The sequence below is a fragment of the Rhinolophus sinicus genome, chromosome 4 (assembly GCF_057876585.1).
Source record: "Rhinolophus sinicus isolate RSI-liver-muscle chromosome 4, RSI-T2T, whole genome shotgun sequence".
Lineage (NCBI taxonomy): Eukaryota > Metazoa > Chordata > Mammalia > Chiroptera > Rhinolophidae > Rhinolophus > Rhinolophus sinicus.
The window spans coordinates 96166775-96186615 of NC_142504.1; the positions used below are offsets into that span (position 1 = coordinate 96166775).

The 19841-nt window shown below is 40.6% G+C and overlaps 1 protein-coding gene across 2 annotated transcripts in view; it reads right to left on the bottom strand.

The window, feature by feature from the left end:
- EPG5 (ectopic P-granules 5 autophagy tethering factor) overlaps positions 1 to 19841 on the bottom strand; it is a 98750-nt gene that overhangs the window by 62703 nt on the left and 16206 nt on the right. For both annotated transcript variants that reach the window (XM_019739695.3, XM_019739694.3), the window contains exons 5-13: positions 19712 to 19819; positions 18778 to 18851; positions 16593 to 16698; positions 13611 to 13725; positions 13033 to 13183; positions 9487 to 9642; positions 6188 to 6345; positions 4892 to 5046; positions 3081 to 3221 (exon numbers count right to left, since the gene is read on the bottom strand). In XM_019739695.3, the coding sequence (XP_019595254.3) occupies positions 3081 to 3221; positions 4892 to 5046; positions 6188 to 6345; positions 9487 to 9642; positions 13033 to 13183; positions 13611 to 13725; positions 16593 to 16698; positions 18778 to 18851; positions 19712 to 19819 (1164 nt within the window). The remainder of the gene's footprint in view (positions 1 to 3080; positions 3222 to 4891; positions 5047 to 6187; positions 6346 to 9486; positions 9643 to 13032; positions 13184 to 13610; positions 13726 to 16592; positions 16699 to 18777; positions 18852 to 19711; positions 19820 to 19841) is intronic.

Below are 19841 nucleotides of genomic sequence, written 5' to 3' on the forward strand. Positions count from 1 at the left end.
GTATGCAAATTAAGATAACACAGTTTGCTTTAAGGGAGACTGATCAGAAGAGCTATTCATTTATAATCTCTAGAGAAGTACTATGGAATGGAAATACAATGCAAGTCACAAAAGTAATTTTAATTTTTGTAATAGTCACATATTTTAAAAGTCAAAAGAAACAAGTAAAATTAATTTAATAATATATTTTAATTCAATATGTCCAAAATATTATTTCTACATGTAACCATTAGAAAAATTATTGGTATGTTACATTTTTTGTTCACACTAAGTCTTCAAAACCCAATGAGTATTTTATACTTATAATGATTCTCAATTTGGGCTCGCTACATTGCAGGGGCTCTACAGTTACATGTATTGGACAACACAGGTCTAGAACATACATACCAGCATTTTTCAGGTTCCTACATGGGACACAAAACAAAATTTGAAAGAACAGTAGAAAGAATGAATTTTAAAGAGATCTTTCCTTTTCTTTGTGTGTGTATATTTGTATGTATATTTAGTTAAGTTTTCATGAGGATTTATTAATAAAAGTCTTGAATATTCTGAATAAAATAGTAAAATAGTTATTTTTAAATTAAAAAAAAATCCTACTTTATCTGGTATCTGACAGAAAGAGCAAAATGATGGTACTAAATCAATGAGTATAGTAATGAGATCTGGAGAGAAAAGTACCTACCCCAACTACATAAAATAATGGTATAGCATGTATCTGCCCACCAAGAATGACAGGAGGCTTTCAGGAAAGACCCCATGTACATTAAAAGGCTAACAAGGGAATATTACCAACAACTCTGTGCCAATAAATTCAACTAGTTAGGAAAAATTCCTTTGGGCCAGCCCGGTGGCTCAGGCGGTTAGAGCTCCATTCTCCTAACTCCGAAAGCTGCCGGTTCGATTCCCACATGGGCCAGTGGGCTCTCAACCACAAGGTTGCCAGTTCGATTCCTCGACTCCCGCAAGGGATGGTAGGCTGTGCTCCCTGCAACTAGAAAAATGGCAACTGAACGTGGAGCTGAGCTGCACCCTCCACAACTAAGACTGAAAGGACAACAATTTGAAGCTGAACGGCACCCTCCACAACTAAGATTGAAAGGACAACAACTTGACTGGGAAAAAAAGGCCTGGAAGTACACACTGTTCCCCAATAAAGTCCGGTTCCCCTTCCCCAATAAAATCTTTAAAAAAAAAATTCCTTTAAAGATATAAATTACCAAAACTGACTCAGGAAAAATAAAAATCTGAAGAGTTTTCTATTTAAAAATTTCAAGACTGTCCACAAAGAAAACTCTAGACCTAGATGATTTCACTGGTAAACTCTATAAAACATTAAAGAGAGAATGCATAACAATCGTACAAAAACTCTTATAAAAAATAGAAAAGAGAATATTTCCTAACTCATGGTATATAGTAAATATAACCTTAAAATCAACAAACACAAAGACACAAGAAAACAAAATTATAGATTAATATCCCTCATGAATATGCATATGTAAAAATCCTCAACAAACATTATTGTCACACTGAATCTAGCAATACACACACACACACACAAAAAAACTATACACCATGATTACATGGTCTTTATTCCAGGAAATAATGATGGTTCAACATTTGAAGACCAATGTAATTTACCACAACAAAAACAGATAAAAATCATAAGATCATTTCAATCGAATGCAGGAAAAGCAACTGAACAACCATTCATGAAAAAACTCAGCAAACTGGAAAAGGAAACTTTCTCAGCCTAATACAGAGCATCAATGAAAAACCTATAGCTAACATTATACTTAATGGTGAACTTTCAAGCCTTTTCCACTATGATAGGGAACAAGGCAAGGATGTCCACGCTCACTACATCAATTCAATATTATAATAAAGAACACAGTCAATGCAATAAGACAACAAAAACAAATTAAAGGTCTAACACTTGGAAAAAAGAATCCTAATAAGAACTCTCAACAAAACAGAATATAAAAAAAAAAGTACCCTGTAATTTTCCAAGTGACTATAAGATGCAAGGGCCCTTTGTAAATATAGAGCCACAGAAAAATACTATCACTTTAAACATTCCTCTTAAAAGTTATGACACATGACTATCTGCCATTAGAAAAACACACTACAGCCTTATTACATACAATGAGGAAAATCTTCATTAAATGTATGGTTTTTTTCACATGGTACATCCATACAACGGGATACTATTTGGTCATAAAAAAGAATGAAGTACATGCTACATACAATATGGATGAACCTGAAAAACATGCTAATGAAAGAAGCCAGTCACAAAGGACCACATATTGCATGCTTCCATTTACATGAAATGTGCAGAATAGTCAAATCTATAAAGACGGAAAGTAGGTTAGCGGTTGCTTAGGGCGAGCCGGGAGGGCAGGACAGAGTGTGATGACTAAAGGGTATGTGGTCTCTTTCTGAGATAATAAAAATGTTCTAAAATTGATGATGGTGATGGTTGTACATATCTGAGAATGTACTAAAAATCATTGACTTGTATACTCTAAATAGATAATTGTATGATATATGAATTATATCTCAATAAAGCTATTACTAAAAACTACATAAAGATTACAAAAGTGATAGTGACAAATGACGGAAGTAATCTATATCCGTCTTGCTCGACTTAAATTACTGCTTTTAATTTTGCTTTTGACTGATTTAAAAGTGCCTTGTTTCTTAATCAACGTTGTTTCTTCCAAGTATATAATATAAGAATTATGAAAGCCAAACAAAACTAGGAAATAAAAACAGTTAATAAATGGTAGGCTTTGTAGTGAATTATTTAAAGGAAAAACCTGTTATTGGAGGAGGCAGAAAGGTCACTTGGAGGAGATTAAAGAACAGCAATCACAGCTTTTTATAAGTACCAGCTAATCCCAAGTAGGCACAGTGAATGGCACAGAGCCTGGGACACAATAAATGTTCTCTTCATCCTGTTGTGCCGATGACTCACTCACTCCCAACATCCTTGTTTTTTTTCCTATTGCTCCATTACTCCGGGATTTAAATGGAAAAAAAGGCAAAACAAACAAACAAATAAACAAAATCAGTGCTCTTACCATTCCAACCTGGTCAATGGTGTCTTGAACTCTATCCAAAAGGACAGAAATTATCTCAGGGTGAACAGCTGTGATGGCCCCTAAAAGCTCTCGACCAACCTTTGAAAAAGTCTCTCTCGTGGACAGGGTGACATAAGATACCTAAAAGTGGGAGGGAGTGGCGAGAGAGCACTTTTAATACCAATTACCAGTCAAAATTCATTTCCATAATTATTTAGGACGTTTTCAAGTAAAGCAGAAAGAATCTCACATTGAGTCTCAGTTCACACCGGGTTCAGAAAGATGTCAGAACTTCAGAGAACAAAGTGTCTACCCTGAGGCTGGAAGGTGGGAGGAGAAGGAACCGAAGGGAAAGGCAACTACTATGTAACAATGACTTCAAGTGCTAGATTCGGAAAGTACATCCCAAGGTAGCAATAAAATAATCCCTTCTGTGTCAAAACTTTCCTAACTTGAGAAAATCACTAAAATGATGAGAATCAGGATGCATTTCATGGAAATACCTGTTTACTCCTACAAAATAAGATCCCCAACTACGAGAGCATCTAAAATATCAGCGTTTACCAGCTCCTCTTGAACAGTGTCTTCCAAGCTACAGGCTACAATCCATTGATGCCAATGCCCAGCATTTTTTAATACAATGGAATAGAACAGAAAAATAACAGTAAAGTAAAATAGAATAGAAAATGTGAGTGCGTCCCGTAAGATTAAGTATTGCTTCAATTCACGCATGTGCTTACACATGTACACACACAGTATCAGAAGGTAACACAGAATGTAATTTTTACTATGCATACTGGTCAGAATACTTGAAACAGTATTCAAGAGCATAAATATTACTTTAGCAATGGATCCGGAGAATGCCAAGATCCACTGTAAAAGAAATGCAGTTTTATGTATGTGAAAATATACCTTCTTTCCCCCTCAATTTTTTCACACCATGAAGACAGTCTGGAATTCCAGATCCATCCAGGCTTTAACCTCATGCATGGTTACGAAGTAGAAGTATCAGAACAGCTTCATAGAGTATTTGATCCTGGAAAAGAACTCATCCAGTTCTGTCGTGCTCAAACTGGAGTACTGGGTAGAGGATAATAAGCTCTGAGAATCTTCTTCAAACATAATTTTACCTGAGTTTACTTGACTATTTTGGAGGAAATATTTTTTATGAAGATAAATAGATAAATGACAGCCTAAATTGAAAACGGGCATGTTTTTTTGTAATATACACAAAACTCAAATGAATGTTTTGGCAACCATTTTGGGTTATATCCCTAGACACCCACGGGTCCAAAATGTACTCTCCTCCACTGCCAAGGGACGGCTCAGCGGAAAAGGATCTCATCCCAGCCTGTCATTTTAGAGATGAGGAGACTGAGGCCCAGAGTGCGAAGGCATCTTTTCTGATGTGAGATGGGCAATTAATAGCAGATTTAAAACAAACCCAGGCCTTCTAACTCTAGATTCAGTATTCTTTCCATCATTTCATTTAAACATTTCACGTGACTGGCAGGGTTGGAGGGGGAAGGCGGAGACAAGAACAGACAGTATAAAAACTGAGTGTCAGGCTGTGCCAGACTATTTCTTACCAAAACTCAGGTATCAAATGTGAAGAGATAGGAGGGGGAAATGGAATGGGTATGATTCGTATTTTCAATACTCCTTATAGCGAAATCATGTTCCTCTCATTCTCTCTCTCCTCCCATGCGTGGAGTCACGTTTTTTTAAAAAAGCAGTCCCCAAAGAATCGATAGGTGGACAAGCCAAAAGAAAATGTTTTTTAGCTGACTTCTAAAACTTCATATTCTAACCTCATATATCTCCAGAACAATAATTTTTATGAAGGCTTCATCCACATCGGTTCTCCTGGCCTGAGCCATCTGAGCAAATGTCGTCAGAAGGCAAATCTCTTCCGAGCTATTCATGGAGGAAAGGCACTTCGCAAAGTTCACAAAATGTTCTGGATCTGTAAGAAAATTAAAATGGGGAAAGAATAAATATATATCACTTTACTCTTCCAGAGAAAAAGAAGATATAAAATTAAAAGACATTTAGACAGTGTTCCTAGGTCGTTCCCATGTATGCAGGAGATACGCATTATTAAACTTTAACTTCTTTCCTGCTAAAAGAAAAAAGAAAAAAAAAAAGACTCTTTCTGTGTTCCAGAATGGATTTCTACAAGCATCAGGAAGAAGGCTGGCCAGATAAAACTGCAGCTCTAAATATAATGTAGCCTCAGAGGCGACATTTAACATCTCCAAGCCACAGTTTCCTCATCTGTCTCAAAAGGATATTTAAGATTAAATGACATGTCATTGGTGAAGTGCTTTGTCAACTTGCAAAGCACTATTACTGTCACTGGGGAGACATCTTCCAAGGCACACTTGAAGCTACTTGGCAATTGTCAGGCACATGAGTGACAACCTACTGACGAAAACTGGTAAGACTGGCAAACTATCAGCACAAACACGGCATTCCGAACAAGAGACAGTTGATTATAAAATTTAGGGCAAAAAATTAATTATAACCATGAATGAAATACTGATGAATGGGACACACAGGATATATGTTTTGCCAGTTTCTCAGAGGATACCATATGACATTTTGTTACTAGGGGACAGTGCTGACAAACAGCTTTGCAACACGTGCCAGAAAACTAAATACTGCAAAGGCAAGTTGTATGGAGGGAGAAAAAAAAGTCTGTTTAGAAAATATATTTTCTCATGGAACTTTTCACAGCAAGAAGGCAACAAGCCAACAATTCTTTTCCTGTGTGTACGAACTTGAGAAATCAAAGGCAGTGAAGCAAATTTCCTGTATTGTCAGAATAACTCTATGGGGCACTGACCAAGCCAACTTTCATTTCCCATCCCCAGACTGCGTTTATAATAGGAATGACTATCCAAAGGATAACGAAAATTGGAATTATCATTCTAGTAAGTCAAAAACCACAAATGCGTTTTATCGAATTTCAAAACGATTCCACGAGTATCCAGAGTAAAAATATCCTCTCTTAGTCCTTCTAAAAGCAAAGAGAAGAAAGCACTGACGACAACAGACATGCAGGTAAGCAAAGATGGACGCTGCCTGGTTCGGCACGGCTGTACCTTGCAGATGCTTCTTGCACTCAGCGGGCGGGAGGGCAGTGCAGAGCTGCCCCAGGTCCCCGCTCTCCGCCTGGTGCATGAGGTAGAAGAGCTTCCAGAGCATCTGGACCGACAGCGTCCCGAAGGGCATTTCCGACATAAACAGCCAAATGCCAAGTCTGCGTGATTTAAAAAAGCAGGAATCATTTTACGTCTGTCAACTTCACCACATTAAGAAAGCAGACAAACTTCAGCTCTAACAGGAAAGAAAAACAATTCTTAAATCCCACTACAGCAATTTTTCTAACACGCTTCAGGTATAAACACCTTGAGGACCGATAACGACAAGAGGAATGCGCATACAGCCCTGGGTCTGTGCCAGGCACTGTTCTAATCACCACGTCACATATATGGCATCTCATCCCAGCCTCACGAAAACCAAGGCCAGTACGATTATCGATATTATCCCCAGTTCATACGTGAGGCTAAGGCACAGAGGGTGGTAGTAAGAGGCAGAGCTGGGTTTTGAACCAAAGAGCCTTTTATGACATGGGTGGCAGAGAGGCTGCATGGCTGTGGGTGTAAGGGCCTGCGCCCGCACACAGCTGCACATATAGGAGGTGGGAGGGGACTTGAACGCCCTCCAGGGACTCCTCAGTCATCACCGAGTGAAATTCAAGCTCCTCGGCCCTGCGTTCAAAGGCCTCCATAATCTAGCTCAGACCCGTGTGACCAACCAGAGCCCTCTGTGCATTCAGAACGAGGCCAGTCCTGGACAAGCCTGGACAGAACCACCGACCTCCAAGCCCCGTCGCTCCACTTGTGAAGCCCTCCTCCGACTGCCTCCTCAGCACTATTATTAGAATCCCACCCACGCCCGACTCGGGCATTATCATTCTTATATCAGTGGTTCTCACACAGCAATAGGCCGCAGAAAAATCACCTGCAGACTTCATAGGAAATGCAGGTTCTTACACTCTGAAAGCCTGCCTACCAGGATCCTGGTTTTGTAGGTCACAGCTGGGGCCCAAGGATGTGCACTTTTTACAGTCACCCAAGGCAACTCAGGCCCAAGTGGTCCTCAAACCACACAATGAGAAACACCTCAGGGTACTGTGATTTATGTACTCATGCTAACCACAACAATTTGAGAGCAGAAACCAGGTTCTGTTCACCTTTGTGTAGAGCAGTATGTAACCCAGAGTCCCATATATTAATTATCCGGTATTTAAACCAGTATCTCGAAAACCGTCAACACTCAAATGCGGGTTAAATTTTTATGCTATGTGAATTTTATCTCAAAAAAACCTAAATAAAACAGGGAGGCATGCAAAAATTGTTGCTATATTTCAGGCAAAACTACAAATTGGCCAATTACAAATAAATAAAGCTTATTAAGAGAAAAAGACAAAGAAGTAGTGCTTGCCTAACCCATGTCTATGAGCCATCAGGCCACTTACGGTCCGAACCACCAGCTAAACTCCTAAGCAAAAGTTGAAGAAACTTCTCTAAGTTTAGGTGAGCCAGGCTTCTATCTTAATAAATAATTATTGTAACATCTCACATGGGGCCTGACACTCTGGTATAACGGATCCCAAAACAATCAGGGAAAATTGTAGAGGTCTTAAAAGTAATGTCGCAAGCAAGTGTTTCTGTCGGGCTATGAAATTCCCTATATGGCAGACACGCAGTAAGAATGGCTTAGGTTTCTGCTATCTCTCATTTGGTTTTGGTTTGTTTTCTTTTAGGTTGGGAGGATAGTTACTGTCAGAAATTTCCATTGGAGTGCCAAATAAATTTAAATTTCATGGCCTGAAATACATAACTTCTCATATAATTTCTTCCCTAAAATAAATTTCCTAAAATAAATTATATTCAAGAACAATAGTTCTCAATATTTTAAAGTTTAAAACAGTTATTATCTTTGTTAATTACAAATATGTTGTTACAGGATGGTTCACAGCTCAGAATACAAAAGACAGTAAGTAACCAAGGTGAGAGCTTTGCCTCCGCTAAAAAGCACAAAAACCAGTGACAGGAGATGGGAGCTGGGAGACTCTTCCCCAGGAGCAGGCCAGCTTCAGGGGGTGGGTGCTCCTGCACTGACCCCCGGGCAGGATCCTGAATAGGGTTTAGTGCACCTTGTAAGACTTCCAAATTTATGGACAGTATAGAATGTGTAACAAATGTCATCTAAAGATAAATTCCTAAGCCCAAGTTCTATTTATCTTAGATCCATGCCTTTGGAGTACTTAACACGTTGTATACGGCAGGGTTTAAATCCCTCGTGAAGATTCTCGTGATCCGTACGAAACGTGTTAAAAGTGGTTAAGACCTAGTCAAGGAGTCCTCATCTCTCACTAAGGAAGCAGTTATTCTGCTCTGTCTGAAACCACAAAAGAATCACCATTTACATGTGAAAAGTCCTTTATGGTTTAAAAAGTATTTCCACATATTTCCACATTTGATCCTTGTAACACATTCAGAGGTCGATGAATAGCTAGTATCACGCTCATCATTTCCACTTTATAAATGAAGAAAGTGGGGCCACAAATATTAGGTGACTTGCCCAAGGTAACAGTACATGGCAGACCAAGACCCCAAGCCACTGCACGACATACAATCGATAAGGGGCTAAGGCTAAGAGGCAAAGGCGTACAGAAAGCTCAGACGGGAAAGGTGAGGGACAGCTGTCAGTTTATGAGTGGAGCTGAGTGGGGTAGGAGGCGGGCCCTCATCTCCTAGCAGAGGGTACATGCTTCGGCAGAACCCGCTCCTACACTTGGACAGAAGCTCGGAGTGCAGGGCGCGCTGCTGGGCCCGCCTCTGCCGCAGATGTAACCTAGGCGTAGGAAGCAGCAAAGCGCATGACCAGAATACAGCATTTGTGTAGCCAAGACGGGGGACCAAGACCCATGACCGTCCTGGCCCTGGAAACCCTCGCAGTAGCACAACTTGAACAATCCAGTCAGCAAATCATTTGTACCGTGCACTGAGCACCTATTCTGCCTCACTGGAGGCACCAGAGATGGGTACGAAACAGAATTCATCCTCTGCTCAAGGCTACCCCCAAAAGTTCAGGGGTGACAAAACTAAGATATCAGAATCCAGCTGTTTAAAGATTAAAAGAAACCTGAAAGAATCATTTCAGTCAACACTACAGTTAAGGAAACTAAAAGCCCATGAATTTGCCAAAGATAAGGAATAGATGAAATACACGAAGACATTATACAAGAGCTCTTCTTCAGTCAATACTGTCACGTCAATCTTTCTCACTAGCCAGAGAGCCATTTCTCAACAATTATCATCATACCGCTTACCTTTTGGCTTTCAGCACATGTAGGACAGCTCTCAAAAACAGCTCATCAAACTCAACCTGTAGTTTCTCCACGGAGTAGGGCTCCAGGGCCAAGGCCAAGCCTCGGTTGTGGCTCACATACTGTGCCCAGTGGTCACTCACATAACCAAGGGTCATCCTGAGCGTGAGGAAACACAACACAGCACTCTTCATTAACGAGCTCAGTATCGGCAGCTCTGTATTGTATTTGAAGCACGAATTTATTCAACACATAGTTATTAAACACCTACTATCTTCTAGGTTCTGAAGGAAACTCATTGGAGCGGAGGGAACCCTACCTACCCTCATGGAGCTTACTTACATTTAGTGGAGGGCAAACAGACAATAAAGAAAATAAAGTAAAATATATAATCTGTCATGTGGCTGTATGTGACATTGAGAAAAGTAAGTAAAAGAGGGGAATAACGTTTTTCTGGAGGGGGATGGGTTGGGAGCAGGGAAAGTCCTCACTGAAGAGGTACATGTGCGTAAAGACGGGAAGAAGTCACAGGGGTATCTAAGTGAAGATCATCCTGGTCGAAGAAACACCAGTGTGAAAGCTCCAAGGTGTGTTCGGCATGTTGGAAAAGCAGCAAGGCAGCTCGTGTGCTAAAGCCAAATGCGTAAAGAGGGAGACTGGCTGGAGAGGAAATGAGAAAAGTACCAGGAAACCAGACCATAAAGGGCCCTGGAGGCCACTAATGGACTTTGGCCTTTACTCTGCATGCGACTGGGGGCGGAGCGACATGAGCTGACTCACCACTCACAGGGAACACTGGCTGTTGTGAGAATAAGCTGGGAGAGGAGTAAAGGGCGAACAAGGGCAAAAGCAGGAAGATAAGTAAGGAAGCTACCGTGATACTCAGAGAAAAATAACTGAGAACGAACTAGGGTGGTCGCAGTGAAGATGGTGAGAAGCTGGGTTCTGGAAACAGCATGTTTCACTGATTCAAAAGGACACACATCTTTCACACTTTAATCTCTGCAACTGGAACAGATGTTAAAATTGATGGCATGCTGTAATTTGGCAGTATTTCTTCTTTCTTAGTGGCACATAACATACATCTTCAGATTGGTAGTACCTGAGTTTTGATAAAAGATGGTGTTTTGAAGGTAAAGAGGGGAGGTCGGTGGCTCAGTTGGTTAGAGCATGAGCTCTGGGCAACAGGGCTGCCAGTTCGATTCCCACATGGGCCAGAGAGCTGTGCCCCCTGCAACTAGAATGTAGACAACGAGCTGCCACTGAGCTCCCGGGCGGCTGGATGGCTCAGTTGGTTGGAGTGCGTGCTCTAAACCACAAGGTTGCCTGTTCGACTCCTGCAAGGGAGGGTGGGCTGCGCCCCCTGCAACTAAGACTGAATGACGGCGACTGGACTTGGAGCTGAGCTGCGCCCTCCACAACTAGACTGAAGGACAACAACTTGGAGCTGATGGGTCCTGGGAAAAACACACTGTTCCCCAATAAAGTCCTGTTCTCCTTCCCCAATTAGATATTTTTAAAAAAAGAAGAAGGTAGAGAGATGATAGAATTAGCTATTAGATGGGATGTGGGGTTTTAAAAAAGAAAAGTCAGGGATGACAGCAGATGTTTTGGACTGAGCAACCAGAAGAATAAAAGTTGCCACTTAGTGAAATTGGGAAGACTGTGTAAGGAGCAGGTTGGGAGGTGAAAAGAGTGAGTTCGCTTTGGGAATATTAAATTTCGATGTTCATGAGTCATCCAAGTGGAGGTGCTAAGTTGGCAGCTAGATATACAAGCTTATGAGACAGGTATGGGCTGGAAATATAAATCTGAGAATTGCAACAGTGCTCATATGATATTTAAAGACATGAGAATAGACGACATCCCAAGAAGCAATTTTGGATAAAGAGAGGAGATCTAGGGACTGAGCCCTGAAGCCTTCTAACATTAAGAAGTTTGGGAGGTGAGCATGAAATGACCAAGGAAGCAGAAAAATGAACCACCAGTCAAATGGAGGAGAAACCAGGAGACTGTGGTCTCCTGGAAACCAAGCAAAGAAAATGTTTTAAGGAGAAAGTAATCAATTACGAGAAAGGCTGCTGTGTGAACTATGTGAGAAACACAAAACAGGATTCAGACTTAGAATTGGCCATGGGATTAGCAGCACAAAGTTCGTTAGTAACCTTCATTCTTCAGAGATGTTTGGGTAATGTTGGGGGGAAAGCCTGATTGTGGAGAGTTCTAGCGAGAATGGAGGGAAAACACTGGAAGCAACAGCTGACCTGAGGAGAGGGACCTTGTGGAAAACTGTCCTACAACTGGAAGCTATGAGAAGAATCTGTGATAAAGAAAAGTAAGCAGATGGAAAACAAAGAAAGAATAATCATAATATACCACAATAACTAGCTGCAAATATTTACATAGAAATAACAAGGTAAAGAGTGAATATTGATCTTAAAACAATAATAACAATGTCTTTCCTACAGAGTTATTATAAGAATAAAATGAGAAGGCATAGTGCTGGCACATATAAGCACTTAATCCACACAAACACCATGCGTGCCAGCCCAAGGAGCGATTTTACCTTACTTACCTAGCAGAATCAGAAAATGAATATCGGGACTTCTGATAATAAATAGAGGCTTTTAGCTCTTAAAAAATTACTCTCCAAGTCACCAACCCTCCATCTCATTTCCATTACGCTCTACTGAAGGCCTTCTCTAGACCTTGAAAGTGACCCCCCGCCTTTCAGGGCATACTATAATCATTTACCTGGCGTTGTAAAGCTGATGGATACAAATCTAAAGTAAATTAATTAAAATCAACTTTATTTTAGAAAAAAAAATGGGGAGAACTTTTATATTTTTTTGGAGGGAAGAGAGGTTGGAAGAAATAATAATGTATTTATATACTGTAGGGAATAACCTAGCAAGATAAAAAATAAAAAAAAACTTGATGAAGCAAAGAGGATATAAAATTAATTTGATGAAAAGCAGTCTCAAAAATTTATATTTAATAATAAAAGCATAAAGCCATTTTTCACTCAAATAAATGATAACGCTTTCCCAATTTCAATACAGTAGTCGTTGATGAAATCTTTGCAACTTTCCTTAAAAGGCATCTAACAGAAACTGGAAAAAGAATGAGAGAAAAAAACAGGGAAATAATGACACAAAATAGCTATTGCTGATTTCCCATAGCTATGTGACAATCCCTAGGAACAAGCTAGGAGGTAGAAGAAAAGAGAGAGTGAAGGAAGTGGGGAGAGGCTGCATTTTCCTTGACCAAGTTCAGTTTGTCTGGCTAAGTTCAACCCAGCAGCTGCTCTGAGGATCTTGATTCCAGGACCAATTATCTAGCAAACCAGTTAAATTTGAGATAATTAAATATTCTGACTGGAAGCATTTACAGAATTCCCATCAGGTAACTGACGAAAAAAACAATTCTTACTTTTATGATAAAGAAGACCGGAAGTATACACCTCAATGCCCATCATCCCAATTATGCAGTATCTGTGTCTGACCAGGGTGAAAGCAAATAGAAATGATGCACCAACAGCAGTATTACCTGATCATATAACCAATTCGCTTCACAAACTGCCTATAGCGTGCTCTATTAAAGGTTTCTAACCCCACAGCCAGAAGTTCCACTAATGAGTTAGCAAAGGCAAAAATTTTCATCATCTCTTGAGGTCTTGTTGTTTCAGGTAAATAATCACCTGGAAGTTAAAATCAGAGAAAAGGAAAAAATTATAATTACTAAGGAAAAACAACAAAGGATACAGTAGAGATCCCTCAATGAAGAAACAAAGCCAAGATGGAGAAGAATTAACAATCCCCTCTGGCTCCTATGTCAATGTGAATTGGGAAACCTGAGACAAAGTACAAAATTAAAAGTTCATTCAAGCTGGGCCATGTGCTAGCTAGTCACCCTTTTTGCACCGAAGCACTAAGTAGGAAATCACAAGCACAAGAGAAAGGAAGGAAGCCTCATCAAAGTGTGATGCAGTTAGCTCTGGAGGTTATGGCCAGGCAAAGGGGAACCTGAACCAGGAGCCCACACAAGGTGTAAGACTTGATGCTGAGTTCCTGTATTTGAGCTTGCCACTAACACGTTTTACATATGACAAAAGATACTAAGTCTACCTTTTGCCTTAAACCCAAGAAGATGTTGAAAGAGTTCATGAAATGGGAACTGTGATAAAAGGATAACCAAGTCATCTTCATTAAGGAGAATCCAACTGGTCTCAGGGTCTTCATCCTAAAGAGAAAGATGCGAAAGCACGTCAGCTGATTTGATCACATCACAAATTGGACTAGTTACAGGAGCCAAATTATCACAGGTCTCACTCATACATATGTGGTGTTCTCATGAGTCTTCCAGGACTTGAACATTTAAGACCCAGGACAGAGGTTTACAATACCAGTTCCAGAGACGGGCTGCAAATCCCCTGAAACTGCGATTACAGTTTTACGTGTACCTAGGTCATGTCTGTTCTTCAATGGCTAAAACCGGTCTTACTAAATTTCCATCCCAAAGATGTTTTAAAAAATTCCTCTAGAGTGGGGATCTTATTATAAAGCTCAATGCTTTGACAACATCAGTGAAAGCATCATTACTAGAGTCCAAGTTATTTTAGCTACAAGTCTCTGGCTCTCAAACCCAGGTCTACTGCTGTACTCAACAGATTTATCTAGAAGCAATTAGCATTTGCTTCGGATGACTGAAGTTCTGTCACCAATCAGTGCTGTTAAAAGCAGAATAAAAACAACAGTCGTCATACACGGGGATTAGACAGGGGGACCTTTGGGGGGTTTCGTTTGCTACAGAGCACTAAAGTCTCCTCAAAAACCAAGGTGACATCACAGCCTAAGATATCCTACATTCAAAAGAAAATGCAGTCATTATTACTAATGAAATTGTATAGATCAATACCCTGATACTCAGAAAAGTTAAGACCGAGATCTCCCAGGTGAGTGTCAGAGGAGTTTCAAACCCTGGAGCTTCCATTATTAACCATGACATTCTGGACCAGCACTGCCCAAAAAAATCTCTGAAATGACAGAAATGCTCTATGTCCAAAATGCTAGCTGCTGGCCACATGTGACCATTGAGTTCTTGAAATGTGTGTGACCAAGGAATTGAAATTTTAATTTTATTTCATTTTAATTTAAGTAGCCACAGGGAGCGAGTGGCTCCCATATTGGACAGTGGGACCCTGGAGACTCTTACTTACTTGTTCCTTTGTTAATGTCTGTCTCCCACTCAAGGAGGGAACTTCTCTGTGCCTCAGATTCCTTATCTTATAGCTTATAGAGAGGGAAATACCACATAGGGCTGTTGTGAGGATGTAAGGAGTGAGTGTGTGTGTGTGTGTGTGTGTGTGTGTGTGTGTGTGTGTGTGTGTGAAGGCTTTGAACATAGCCTGGCACACAGTGAATTCTCAACGCTTGTTAATTATCACCCTCATCATCACGGCCATCACTGCCACTGCTACTATCGTTATGAGGCTCCAGAAGACTAAGGACTTTGTTGTTCACTGGTGAATCCCCATTCCCTAGAACATCCTTGGCACATAGGAGGTGCTCAATAAATATTTGTTGAATGGAAAAAAAAAAAAAAAAAACAAAGAAAATGCAGTAAAAAGATCCAGAGATCCTGAAGAATTTGTCACCTCAATTTCAACAAGAGACTAAAGTAATTCATTCATAATTTCCTAAGTCATTCATTTTACCCCCTTATGTGGCCTAAATGGCTAACAAATAAGAGCCTCAGAAACTCTTAGAGCAGTAGTTCTGAAATCCGGCTGTACATTACAATCACCAGGCAGGATTTTAAACATTTGGATGTCTGGGTGTGGGCTAGGATTTTAAGTGGCCAAAGGTGGTTCTAATAGACAGCCAGTGTCAAGAAACCACTGATGTGGGTAACCCAGAGTACCTTCCTCCCCATAGCCTCTTCTGGGTCAACAGCAATCCTGATATTCTCATCTACTCCCCAAGTTCCTGAGTTCACTCAACATTCAGTGAGTCCTAACAAGGAGCCAGGCACCACTGCAGGTCCTTCATCATTATCTGTCTCTGGGATTAAATGCAGGAAGCCTGCTAGAAAAAAAGACTCTCTCTCAGGAGAGACCATGCTTAGAATTTTTAAAAAAGCAACAACAAACTGCTCCACCATAATCTTTATAAGACAAATTTGCACCAGCTCCCAAGAAGCTCTCTTCAGGACGGCTTCTCAGAATCTAAGCAAGCTGTCTGCGGCCACATTGTGGACCACATGTCACCACTTCCTGGAAGCCCCAGGAAGAAGGAAACGATCGTGCAGGCGTTCCCCAGTCCTCACGAACACTTGGGTAATTACACAGATGTGAGCCCCACAGCTGCCGTGGCTGTCTTTCCACCCTTTCTGCAGACTTTCAACTCCTTTTAAAGAGAAGTTTGAGTAAATCCAGCCCCTGGCCATGCTGGACAAGCACATCTAATGAGGATTTGGACCATAAAAGCACGAGGGCCGATAACTAGCTGGAGGGAAAATTCCTTACAAATACACTAACATGCGCACAGTTCAAAGGACGGATGTTATCTTGAGAAATTGGATTTTGATCATTAAATTCTCAGTAAAAACGAGAACCATGTTCTACCTTTCAAATGAGAAGATCTGGATAAGTTTGTAAGCGTTAAGGCAGAACCTTGGTAAGCTCCAGCTCTTTATTATACAGACTCGGGTAATCTGTAGGTGAGATCTCAAGCCCAGAAAATTAGGATGACATAAAAGACAATCCTAATATAAAAGTTACATAATATGTAAATATTTCCAGGTTCCAAATTCTTCTACCTGAACAAGGAGATATTCTGGAAAAGGGTGAAAGCATAGCACACGGCTTAAAACAAAGGTTCTAGAGTCTCCACCATTTAATGACTATGTGATTTGGAACAAATTCCTTCAGCCCTATACCTCAGCTTCCTCATCTGTAAAATGGGATCACAACAGTATCCCATTGCCTCATTGGATTGTTGAGAGAATTAAATGAGATGATACGTGGAAAGTGCTTAGAACAATACTTGGCACATAATAAAAAGAGCTCAAAAATGATTAATCGAAATAACACAGGCATGACGAGTTACCTCTTCTCCTCCCTCATCAACTAGTGTCCACGACCCCGACGCAGGCCCCGGGGAGGATGGCTTCCATTCACTGGGCTTCATGTGGCACAGGAACTCTGCTCGATTTCTAAAGGACAAGCAAAATCACTCCAATCACAAACACAGAAAGTCCACACACGTGCGTTCTGGATCATCTACTCACCCTGAAGAAGAGTCAGACATCGACCCAATCTTCAAATGGTTTAAATTAGCAAACAAGAAATGAGAACTGACTAAAACTCAAGGAGACCAAAATGTCACTAATTTTAGTACAGAGACCACGACCATTCTGAATTAGTAATGGTGAGTAATTGCAGAACAGTAGTTACGCTAGCACCGCTCCTGCACACAGGGTACATATGAACTGCTGCAGTACGTTAACTCTAACCAGGCTTACAGAATGTTGCCAGGTAGGTGCTTTACTGCATAAAAAAGGATAGTCCGCAGGTAATACAGAAGCTTGTTTAGGGCAAAAAAGTACATATAAACGCAAAAAAAAAAATTTTAAGTCATGTCGTATCTATCTACCCTGTATCCAGGCGGTGAGAGAGGAATCCGGAATTCCTGCCAGACAGTCTTTCACAAAGCGCTGGCTGAACCTGATGAGTAGGTGTAACGAGAAGCTTCTTCTCTTAGATCACAACTCAGTTCTCAGTCCTCTGTTCCTTCCTCTTTAGTCTGACCCTGAAAATTCATCGATTCCTCCCTTTAACCAGGAACTTTCTTCCAGGACTTCCGGCTCTGCAGCTCTTGTGCTGCCTTTTCAACAGAAGGAGCTCCAATTTTTAAGCTCTAAATGTGTCCAACTGTATGCCTCGATGACTGCAAATTTTCCTCCTTACAAAACAGCTCCCTGCTGTCTTTTCTGTCTCCTAGGGCTGCCTATACCTTCTGGGTTACTCAGACTCAGAAGTCTATAAAGTTATGTCCGAACCACTCCTTTCCCACATTTGCTTTATTTAGTCAACTGCTTAATCCTTTCCTGGGAAGAGGACCTTTACGGTCCCCTCTTTGTCTTTCTCATTACCATGACCCCAACTCAGTGTGGAGGCAGACAGGCTTCCTGGGACGGAAAGCCAGTGGTGGTAACTGTTTAGGTCACCCAGACAGAGACTCTGCCTCTTCCCCATTAAGGATGTGCCCTCCTGATGATGGGCTGGGTCCCAGTCAGGAGAGCCAGATGTCTGTAATCATAATTAAGCAGAAGCACACACTGTGCCTCTAGTTAAGCCGAAACTTCCTTAAAAACAACTTTTAACCTTGTTCAAAAACCCTCAGTTGCTCAAAGGCCAGAGCATATAAAATCTAGATCCCTGTGTCTTAACGTCAAGGCCTTCTATAACCCAACTCCACTATTCACCTTTACTACCATCTCCCACACACCCCTCACTCCAGCCAAGCTGACCGCCTACCTGTCCCCTGGACAGCGGTCCTTACCAATACTTTGGGCCACTGCTCACTGTTCTCCCCACCTACAGTACCTCTACGCCTTCTTATTGCAATCCGTTCCATCCTTCTACTTGGAAACCTCTCTGATGACTCCCCTCTACTTTCTTTATTCTCCTCACTGCATCAATCATACCGTGTTTCCCTGAAAATAAGATGATGCTGGACCATCAGCTCTAATGCATCTTTTGGAGCAAAAATTAATGTAAGACCCGGTCCTATTTTACTTTAATATAAGACCGGGTCTTATCTAACATAATATAAGACTGGGTCCTATATTAATTTTTGCTCCAAAAGACACATTAGAGCCGATGGTCCGGCTAAGTCTCATTTTCAGGGAAACACGGTAGTTTCACAATTTAGTATTTAAATCTCAGTGGCTTTTTGTTTTGTTTTTTTTTTCATATGCCACTAAATCTGTTCCTCTCAGGAACTCAGGAACAGGTAATTTTTTTTTGTCTCCCCACAGCACCTTTCACAATGACATATGTGACAGGAGAGGCAAAACCACTAAAAGTGGGAGCCAAAAAGGTTAATATATAAGCAGTTAATAGGGTCACTTTGGGACAAAGGATATGAAACCCAAAGAAAATCTGCAATATTCTGTAATGCTCACACTTCCCTTAGCAGCACTTTGGATCTGGGGAACTTAGGAAGCCAATAATTGTTCTATAGAGAGAAGCATTTCAATTTCTATTTCAAAAAGCTCTTCCACACTTACTTGACAGGAGACATTAGCAGGGCAAGAGACTGCATAAAATGAAAGACCCCTGATGGGTTATTCAACACTTTGATCTGAAATCAGAAAAGGAAAATGCATACTGTAGAAAGCCAACAACCCAGTATCCATAATCTTAGTTCACCAGCATTCTGACAAAGGGAGCTATTAAGAAAACAAAGATGGAACCGAACCAGCACCTAATCCACAAGAGAACACAGCTCCTGGGTTACCTGGCAGTACTGATTCAGCTGTACTCTAAGGGCAGAGGTAGCTGAGCAGTTTACATCAACTACCTGTAACAATATGAGACACGGGGCAATAGCACTATTTTAGTCCAAAAATAGTTAGAAAAAAAAAAAAAAGGTAATGTGGAAAAGTTGTACTTGGCATACAGTTGGGTTCTCCCCATCTGAGTGGTTGTAATGAATGACAAAACAACCCAAGGCAAGCAGCAGAGAGCAGAATCTATAAACTATATAACCAACACCTAAATTGATTATATAAGAGTTGATCACACAGACCTGAATTTCTGCTGAATTAAAGAACATTAAGGTGCTGGTCGTTTCTATTTCACCTGTACCAACTGTGGCGTGAGGTGGATTAATTTCAAGAAGTTGTATTGGGTATTACAGAAAAAAGTCCTGCGAGCCTTCCCACACATAAATTTTACAGAATTAAATACTACTGAACCTACCAAGCCAGCTACAACTGAACTTTTGCAATTCTATGTTAATTTCAACAATTATGGGTAGCCCACGAAGTTTCAGCATAAAACTCCTACAGATACATACTGGGTATATTTTTAAGAGTCTTATTTTAAATATCAATATTTTTAAGTAGCTTTTTTTTTTTTTAAAGCAATTTCTTCAGGAAAACTGTTCAACAAAACCTCCCTCTCATCTATCCCTCAAAACCTGAAGGCCATTCATCATACCTGGATGAAAGGAACAGCCCATTTACTAACACCAGCTGGGCATCGAAGAATATGGTTTAGAAGGAAGAAGTGATCTCCAGGACAGCCAACTCTTTGTAACACTGCCACCTGGAAAACAAAGGACATACAA